The sequence below is a fragment of the Cupressus sempervirens genome, chromosome 8 (assembly GCF_028749045.1).
Source record: "Cupressus sempervirens isolate cs-2001-9-10 chromosome 8, ASM2874904v1, whole genome shotgun sequence".
Lineage (NCBI taxonomy): Eukaryota > Viridiplantae > Streptophyta > Pinopsida > Cupressales > Cupressaceae > Cupressus > Cupressus sempervirens.
In genome coordinates, this window is record NC_143125.1 from 642,588,829 (window position 1) to 642,599,046 (window position 10,218).

Genomic DNA, 10,218 nt, shown 5'->3' on the forward strand with positions numbered 1-10,218 from the left:
GTATTCCTTTGGTTTACTTCTATTGTTTTCCTCATTCAATTCAGAGAATTCATCTATATTCACATTTGCACTTTCAACAATTTTGTTTGTCTTCAAGTTCAAACACTTGTATGCTTTGTTCTTTCTTCATAGCTTGTTTCCAATCTTCATCTTGTAAATCATATTTCACCATTTTGGTCCATTTATGAAATCAAACATGTAGAATTCCTTGTTCTTACCCGATTTCTTGTTAAAATTCCTTCATTTTTGTCTCCAATTATGTCTAACAACCTGTGATTGATCTTTATCCTCTTTGGTGTTATAGGTTCTATATTTTGGTTCTACTCTTCGGTTTGCTCTTGTTGAGGTACTTTCGGTATAGTGTTACCAATTCCTGTAGTTGCTTGCTATGCTTGTGTCTTCTTAGGTTCAAAATATATCAATTCATTGTATTCCTTTGGTTTACTTCTACTGTTTTCCTCATTCTATTCAGAGATTTCATCTATCTTCATATTTGCACTTCCAATCATTTTGTTTGTCTTCAAGTTCAAACACTTGTATGCTTTGGTTTTGGTTGAGCATCCCAAAATTCATTCTTCACTTTTGGCATCAAAATTCTCATTCCTTTCATCCTTCTTGATGTAACATTTGCTACCAAATATTCTGAAATAGCTTATATTAGGTGCTCTTCCATACCAAATTTCATATGGGGTCTTGTTTACTCATTTTCTGAGTTGTGCTCAGTTAAGAGTGTAGACTGTTGTGCTAATTACTTCTCTCTAGATTTGCATGATACATTTTTATGACTTAGTAGTGTTCTTGCACATTCAATTATGGATCTACTCCTTTCTGCAATGCCAATTTGTTGAGGCATTCTCAATGTTGTCTATTGTCTTTTGATTCCATCTTCTTCACAAGACTAATTAAAATCATTTGATGTAAACTAGCATCCTCTATCTAATCTGAGGCATTTCAACATTCTTCCAATTTCTTTTTCCACTCTTGCCTTATACTTCTTGAACATATCAAATGCTTATGATTTTTCTTTTAAGAACATAACACACCATCCTTGAATAATCATCTATAAATTTATTTATTTATTTTTAATCTCCATGATAGTTGTCAGACCATTAGGACCACATAGATCTGTGTGAACTAAATCCAATATGTTTTGAGTTGAATATTCTTTACTTGAAATGCTTTAATGAGTCATTTTTCTAAACTGACACTCCTTACAACATTTTCTAGTTTGTTTACTATTGACATTCCCTTGACACTTTTCTTTCTGCTTACCTTTTCTAGATTTTCAAAGTTTTCATGGCTCAAGTCTCTTGTGTATGCCATAACTAGCTCTCTTCTAGTTTAGCAATCAAACAATGACCTAGTGAGTTATGTAACTTGAAATGATTGCCTTTAGTCTATACACCAGTAACAAGTAATTTTCCACTCTTTTCAAATACTTTTCATTTTTCATTACTAAATTCAAACATGAAGCCTTTTTTGTTCAATTCAGACATACTCATAAGATTGTATTGTAAACCATTAGCCTAATAAACACTAGTACATTTGGGCCCAAATTGCGAGAACAAGTCATTGCCTGACCGATAGTAGTATGAATTGGCCCCCGTCAGACAAGTGTTGGACTTTTGTTGTGGCAAATTGCGATGACAAGCTAGTCCGTCACAAGTGGGATGCCTAAAAATATCACAATTTGGGAAAAAGAAAGGTGAAGGGAACCTCTTCACGCCATCGTAATTTGGATGACTGACATTTTCAGTCTTCCATCTCACTTGCAATGGAGTTGCTGCAAGCCCGACAGGCATCCGTCGGATCAGATGTCACAACAATGATGACATGCAATGACAATGTTGTTCAAGCGATGATCGTCCAATGGATGTTATTGTCGCAGGTGCGACTACAGTGGTTGTGAGAGTGATGACTTCTCATCGGGAAAGACGTCAAAATTGCGATGGCTCGCTACATTATAAAAAAATTGGTAGTTCTGGTATTCTATTGTTAGTTCCTGCCATGGCAAAGAAGTCTAGAGGCATAGGCATCTAGACACACCCTAAATCTCATTTCGACACGTGGGCCAAAGGACAAGTCTTGAATCAACATTTTAATATCTTTTAAAGCATGATTATAGTCATTGAAACAATATGGATCATATTAGAGATTCAAACAATGGCTAACAACATTACATCGAAATTTTAAAAAGAAAAGCGTGACTTAAGTCTTAAGCAAAATAAAGACCACACTGGTGCAATGCTCACATCGTTTGGATCATATTTTCCATCACTTGAACATACAAGATTGCTCAAATAAGGCCAAACATAACTTTTGTATGTTTGTTTTGAATTAACAACATATATTTAATACACAGAGCAACTCTTGAACAACTTGACTCCAATTTCTTTGCTTCATTCAACTTGTGAACAACTTGAATGTCAAAGATAAGTCATAGGCCAAAGAGCACAAGCACCTCCAATTTTATAAAATGCTAAACAAAAAGGGAAAGAAAATTCACCTTCATAAAATCTTCTTGGATTACATAATCATGTTTTGCATGGATGGCTGCCATACCAGCTTCTGTACAAATGTTACAAAGATCTGCTCCATTGAAGCCTTGATAAAAGTTGAATTAATCTCAGCTATATAGTAATTAATCAAACAAAAATTACCAACTCTAGAACATACCAGTGTAGTATAGGATAAAAAGTCAAATATTTTGGATAAATTTCAAATTATTAAAGAAATAGAATAAGACCTCAATAAGCTTTACAACAACTTCATAATCTATGTCTCTGTGTTTTGCAATCCCTACAACATGTATTTTCAGTACTTCCATTCTTGCTTGTTCATTTGGAAATGGAATCTCAATCTTTCTATCCAAATGGCCAGATCTAAGCAGGGCTGGGTCCAGAACATCAGGATGATTTGTTGCAATGCTCATTTTTACCTACATTTAATGTTAAAATTAACAAGATTTTCATGTGACAATGAAAAATACACTACCTTGAAGAATCTTAAATAAGTTAAATAACATAGTTTATTGTTTAATGTAGTTGATTGACAATCACAATAGCTTGAGCACCTTAAAACACAATACCTTTCCTAATTGGTCAAAACCATCTAGCTGGTTAAGCAATTCTATTAAAATTCTTTGAATTTCTCGATCAACACTTGTTCTTTCATTAAAAAGACCTCCACTGATTGCATCAATTTCATGCATAAATATGATGCATGACTGGAACAAAGCCCCAGTATAACAAAATTATTTCATTTATATTAATCAGAATGCTTGTTAGTAGATTGCAATGCAATTACTAAGAGGAATAGGGTTGCAGGCATATAGAGAAATATTTTTTAGTGTCAATACCTTCAAATTCTTAGATGTGATGAGCTAATAATTCAACATACACAATGTTTTGAAATAAAAAATGAAGTATTATTATATATAAACAATATATTAGCATTTGCAATTATATTAACAAACACCAAAAATTAGTCTTTTGATGTTCAAATGAATAAGAAGTCATACCTGGTGATCCCGTGCATAACCAAACATTTCCCTGATCAACCTTGAACTTTTGCCAATATTTTTTTCTATTATAGCACTTGAAACCACCTGAAAAATAGTATTACAAAGAGAAAGCATAAATCAAACCTCAAGTACCAGAAATAAGGAAGTTCGATTGCATAACAGTAAGATGGATAAAAAAAGCTAAGCTACAACCTTAAGGAAATTTGCGTCAATGTTACTAGCAATAGATCTTGCTAATAGTGTCTTTCTCATTCCAGGAGGGCCATATAGAAGTACTTCTTGAAATTGGAGAAAAAAGAATCAACCTTTATGAAAGAATTCTTAAAAGAATAAATAAGTAATTACCACGATTAATTTACACCCCACACAAAATTTACCTTGGAAGGTTTGATTCCAACCCTAAGAAAGAGTCCAAGATTCATTAAAGGAAGTTCAATAGACTCTCTTAGCTCCTTGATTTGATCTGCTAACCCTCCTACTGTTGAGTAGCTCACATTGTTAGGATCCTCATGTAGCATACTATAAACAACAAGGTCCACCTGCATCTAATATACACAAACAAAATGATTAGTCTTTTTCCAGAAAATATCTTCAAATATTTTGATATAATTTGTGCTTATTAACGACTTGTTGATATGAGATTCTAATGCTAGATACCTCATGAGGAAGAGCCCTCATTATTGTAAGTGTTGTCATGTCAAGAATAACACATGTGCCTGCAGTGAGCTTATCTTTATCTACCTCATTTCGACACCCAACAAGATATCTTGGCCCACTGTTAGCTTTCACAATTATTGTATAAAGAAAAATTCATAATCCCAAAATTAGAAAAACTAATTTACTTCAATAGTAAAAGCATGAACAGTTAGATATTAATTTGTTCAAAATCAAACTTTCACTAGAGATAGAATCATAGATTCATAGGTGATACATATATTAGAACAACAGTGAAATAAAGTATGATCCTACCACATCCACATTCCCTTATTGGAAAAATCTGAAAAATGTAAGAATGTTTGAAGGGGATTTTTTGAAGTACCCTTAAAATTATGGGAACAATATTTCAAAATGGAAATAACAAGGATCAAGGATAGGAGAAAGAGATGAGGATGCATCCAAATGGGGGATAAGAAACTTTGAAAATAAATATTACCATATTTATTAAATTATATCTTTTTTTCACCTTTCAAACTACATTTATGCATTTCATTGCATGTTGAGCATGTAAATATCATATAGAAGAATGTATGATATTGATGCAAAGTAATAAAGAAAAAACTATCTAATGGTCCTTGATTAATTTTTCAACTGTAGCTGTAATGAAATAACTTGCACAATAGAAGAAATAATATAAAATATTATATAAATACTTGATAATAACTGAGAATAATAGGCCACTTCGAGGGGGCAACCTCCAAATATCTCCAATGAGAACACACTTCACAATATGATCTTGAAATAAGACTCACAACCTTCTATACTTACCTAATTATGCTTAGGTTGAATAGACACAACCCCACATAACATCTAGGCCAACCTACCTACCCAGATAATAATATAATAACAATAACATGAATTAATTAAGGATTAAGATAGCCACAAGTTGACTATTCATAACCCTATATACACCAATATTAAGGGCGTAGCATGCCCCCTTTCTTAAAATAAGCATTGTCCTCAATGCTAACCAAGTGTAGATTCTTTTGAATGAACTCCTCATCCTCCCATGTGGCCTCTTCAACTAGTAAATTCTTCCATTGGACAAGATACTGGGTGAGGGTTCTATTCCTTAGCTTCTTTGTGCATGTTTGAAGAATGCAATCTGGTTCCAAAATTATTCTTCCTTCTTCATCAAGCTTTGGTAGTACTGTTTGAGTAGGAACATTCTGCCCAATTACCTTCTTCAAAACTGGATGTATCTTTGTTGTTCGTGGAAACTCTAGCTTGTAGGAAACACTACCAATCTTTTGCATGATTTGCTATGGTCCATAATATTGTGGAGACAACTTATTATTCTTTTTTTGTTGTTTCATTGAGATTTTTTTATAAGGTTGCAATCTTAAGAAGACCCAATCCCCAACTTCAAAATTTCTTTCACTAGGATGTTGGTCTGCTTGTTGTTTCATTCAATTTTGTGCCATAACTAAATTCTCCTTGAGTCTCAAAAGTACCTCTTGTTGATGAAGCAAGTGGTCCTCTACTGGCCGAACTCTAGTGACACATTTAATGATGATGTGATGGAAGGAGGATGATATCCATAAAGTGCCAAAAATGGAAACATCTTTGATGAGCTATGAAAAGAAGTATTGTACCACCATTCTGCAAGAGGTAGCCAATCTACCCATTGAAATTGTTTCTTTGAAGTGAAACAACGTAAATATCCTTCCAAACATCTATCAACAACCTTAGTTTGCCCATCTGATTGAGGATGGTATGAAGAACTATGAGCCAATTGAGTACCCAAACATGAGAATAAATCTTTCCAAAAATGACTAGTAAAGATAGGATCATGATCACTAACAATAACCTTTGGTGTACCATGTAGCTTTTGGATATTCTCCAATAAAACTTTTGCCACTATACTTACTGTAAAAGGATGTGATAATGCAATGAAATGTGTATATTTAGTGAGGCGATCAACTACTATCATGATGACATTATGACCTTTAGATTTGGGAAGCCTTGTGATGAAGTCCATGGATACCTCTTCCCAACATTGGCTAGGAATAGATAGAGGCTACAAGAGACCTAGTGTCTTAATTATTTCCCCCTTATTTCTTTGACAAACCAAACATTTAGCCACAAATTTTTGAACATCACCTTTTAGCCCTTCCCAAGAAATTTTTTGCTTGACTCGATGATATGTCTTCAAAAATCTTGAGTGACCACCAACTGGGGACTTATGTAGCTCTATGAGAATCTTGTGTTCAAGAGTGGAATTCTTGTAGAGATACAATTTCTCTTTATACCAAAGAATATCCCCCTTTAAACAAAATTTATTAGAACTACTAGGATCACTTTTCAGTTGTTGGATGAGATTACTTGTTGCAACATCATTTTGCCACTCTGCTTTGGCTTCTATCACCCAATTTGCTTGCAATATTGAAAGGGCATACAATAAGGCTTCATCTTTTTCATCCTTCCTAAAAAGTGCATTGACCATAATATTTTCCTTCCCTTTCTTGTATACAATTTCAAAGTCATATCCCAACATCTTAGTGACCCATTTTAGTTGTTCTTCTGAAGATAGTCTTTGTTCCACAAAATATTTTAGGCTGTCATGATCTATCTTAACCTTGAAGTGTCGACCCATTAAATAAGGCCTCCATTATTTAACTATGTGAAGGATTGCTAGCATTTTCTTCTCATAAATAGGTTTGAGTTGATTTTTACATTTTTAATTGATGACTCTCAAAAGAAATTGGTCGATCCCATTTCCATAAGCATCGCATTCCATAATGAATTCCTTGGTGAAGTTTGGAGTGGGAAGCACTGGAGTTGTACACATAGCCTCCTTCAATTGCTCAAATGCAACATTAGCATGTTCATTCTAGTGAAAAGAATCCTTCTTCAATAGAGTGGTGAGGGGTGCTACTATACCACCATAATTCTTCAAAAATCTTCTATAGTACCTTGTTAATCCCAAGAAGCCCCTTAGCTTCTTAATGGTTTCTGGAATATGCCATTGCATGATAGCCTTAATTTTTATAGGTTCCACCTTTACTCCTTCATGTGAAACTATGTATCCCAAATACTCCACCTCCTTAAGACCAAAAGCACACTTGGATGATAGCATAGAGTTGATGATCTTCAAGTAATTGTAATGCTTGATCTACATGGTGCAAATTTTCTTCCCTAGTCTTTCTATAAATCAATATATCATCAAAAAATACTAACATAAACTTTCTCCAAAACTTAAAAAGGGAATTCATCAAACTTTGGAATGTAGATGGTGCATTGGTAAGACCAAATGACATCTCCAAAAATTCATAATGACCCTCATGAGTTTGAAATGCCATCTTACAAATATCTTCCTCAATCCGAATTTGGTGATAACCTGATCTAACTTGGTAAAATACATAACCCCATTTAATTCATCTAGCAAATCATCAATAACCAGAATAGGAAACTTATCTTTAATGGTGTACTTATTGAGCAGTCTATAATCTAGACACATGCACCAAGTTCCATCCTTCTTACACACCATCACCATAGGTGAGGAGTAAGCACTTTGTCTATGCCTGATAATTCCTGCTTCTAGCATTTCCTCAACAATTTTTTCTATCTCACTTTTTTGTATGTGTGGGTACCTATAAGGCCTGATGTTTGGTGGTTGGCTCCTTGGAACTAGTTGTATGGCATGGTCATGATCCCTCTTAGGAGGAAGTCCTTTAGGAATATCTCCAAGAATTATTGAGCAACGATCAATTATTGCTTGTAAATCTGGATGAGTAAAAAAGAATTAGAATGAGAGACTTCTAATGAACATAGCTGGGCCACAAATCCATCCACTCCTTTCTTAAGAAACATTTTCATTTGAAGAGAGCTTACCATTTGTGGGGATTTTTCCTTCAACTCCCTTAGCTCCACTACCTTTACTTTTGATTGAAATCTCATGAATAGTTCTTGGAAGTTCATCTCAATTTTTCCCAATGTAGTAAGCCATTGTACTCAAAACAATATCCGTCGCACTCATGGATATCGCATACATTGGGGTATTGAGTTGATAATCTCCCATGGATAATTTGACGCTGTCACTTCCCTGAACAATTAACTGTACCCCCATGTGCAATCAAAACCTAAAACTCCGAGGTTGGATATATAAAACAATTTAGAAGAGTTGCCAACTTTTTGTTGATGAAATTATGAGTACTACCTGAGTTGATCAACACTGTTACTTTCCGCTTCTTTAAGAAACCCACTACCTTGAGAGTTCGTGATGTAGTGAAACCTAAAAGTGCATGACAAGAAATGATTGGTTGAGAATCATGTGATTCCTCACTTCACTCTCTATCCTCCTCTAATATGGGTTCATCCTCTTCTTCCTCAGTTGGACCTTCAATATAAAACAATTTCTTTTCACTACATTTATGTCCTCAACTGTATTTTCTATCACAATTGAAACACAACCCTTTTTCTCTTTTCTCCTCAATTTGTTGTGGAGTCAACCAAGTAGGTTGAGGAAGAGAAGGTTTTGAATATCCTTTTTCTCTTGTCACATTATCCCCTTGCTTTCTAGGAATCAAGAACTTCTCCTCTACCCTGTGTGCCAATATAAAAGACTCATTTACTAGGCTAGGACTAAACATGCACACCTCATGTTGAACATGATCTTTGTGACCACCCAAGAATAAATCATTCAAGTTCTTCTCTATAACTATATCCCCTCTTAAGGATGGATTTTAGAATTTTTGAATATAATCCTTAACTGATCCTATTTGTTCAAGCTTAGCAAATTAGGTAAAGAAGTTGTCTGTCACACTATTGCTATATTGTGCTTGGAGTTCTTCTGTAAAAATTGACCATGATACAGTGAAACCCTTTTTCCTCCTATGAGTACAAAGCCAGTGATACCAAATGAATTGATCTGGTTCTTGATATAAGGAAGCCATCGTGACCTTTTGTCCATATGGGGTTTGATGAGCCTCAAAAATATTCTCCTTTTGGTTTATCCATGTTAGAGGGTCTTTGCCATCAAATTTGCCTATATCCACCTTTGGAAAAAAATCCTTAAATCCCATAGGATTATTAAAATTTGTGTCATTATTAGCTGACTTGAAGGTTTCACCTTGATTGCTTGAGAACTCCTTCCTTTTTTCATTCATATAGGCACTTAACATGTTTCGTGTATCTGATATATCTCCTCGTACATCACAAATATCCCTCTTAATCTCTTCCCTGAACTTACTTATTTCCTCATTGGGATTACTATCTTCCGTTGTTTCCCGATCCTGATCAGAGGATTTCCTTGGTGTAGTAGCATTTTTTTTGCCTCTTGGTTGAGGCCCCATCATGATGGAAACCAATATTTTTCAAATAAATCACACAAATGAAATGTAAATTCTCTAATTTTTTTACTGTAACTTACTAGGGCCAAGATACCCTTACTCAGAAAAAATCCAAAAAATTAGCAAATTTGCTGCCTTGAGAGAGAATTCTCCTAATTTTACAATTACTTGCTTATTTTCGCTTCAATTTCTCCAAGCTTTGAAATGTAGGCTCCTCTACTATGTATTCAAAAAACCAATACAAATTATACTCCAATCCGACAGGATGTAATAGATATGTAGAGCTCAAAAAACTTGTGTAGAAATAGTAATTCTGCAATAATTTGCTCAAATTTGCTCCAATTCCAATGAATTTTGGATTATAGCTTCTTTAGTATGGTCTTCAAAAACAATTTAAAAATATTTGAAAAATTTGCTAAGGTTTGAAAGTTATGCTCTTCCCAAAATTGCTCCAATGTTGAGAAAAAAATCTTGCCTCTATGGTGCCAAGATCATGCTCTGATACCATTTGCAATGAAATGACTTGCACAATAGAAGAAATAATATAAAATATTATATAAATACTTGATAATAAATGAGATTAATAGGCCACTTTGAGGGGGAAACCTCCAAATATCTCCAATGAGAACACACTTCACAATATGATTTTGAAATAAGACTCACAACCTACTATATATACCTAATTAT

The 10,218-nt window shown here is 34.1% G+C and overlaps 1 protein-coding gene across 1 annotated transcript; it reads right to left on the reverse strand.

Moving 5' to 3' along the window:
* Positions 1-2,296: 2,296 nt before the first annotated feature.
* On the reverse strand, positions 2,297-9,534 carry LOC149544064 (26S proteasome regulatory subunit S10B homolog B-like). Its single transcript, XM_089795883.1, has 9 exons — positions 9,312-9,534; positions 4,181-4,317; positions 3,885-4,062; positions 3,716-3,798; positions 3,521-3,607; positions 3,089-3,226; positions 2,743-2,938; positions 2,513-2,604; positions 2,297-2,425 (listed from the first exon to the last, which is right to left on the reverse strand). The coding sequence occupies exons 1-9, from the start codon at positions 9,532-9,534 to the stop codon at positions 2,297-2,299; spliced, it is 1,263 nt and encodes a 420-aa protein (XP_089652009.1).
* Positions 9,535-10,218: the final 684 nt, after the last annotated feature.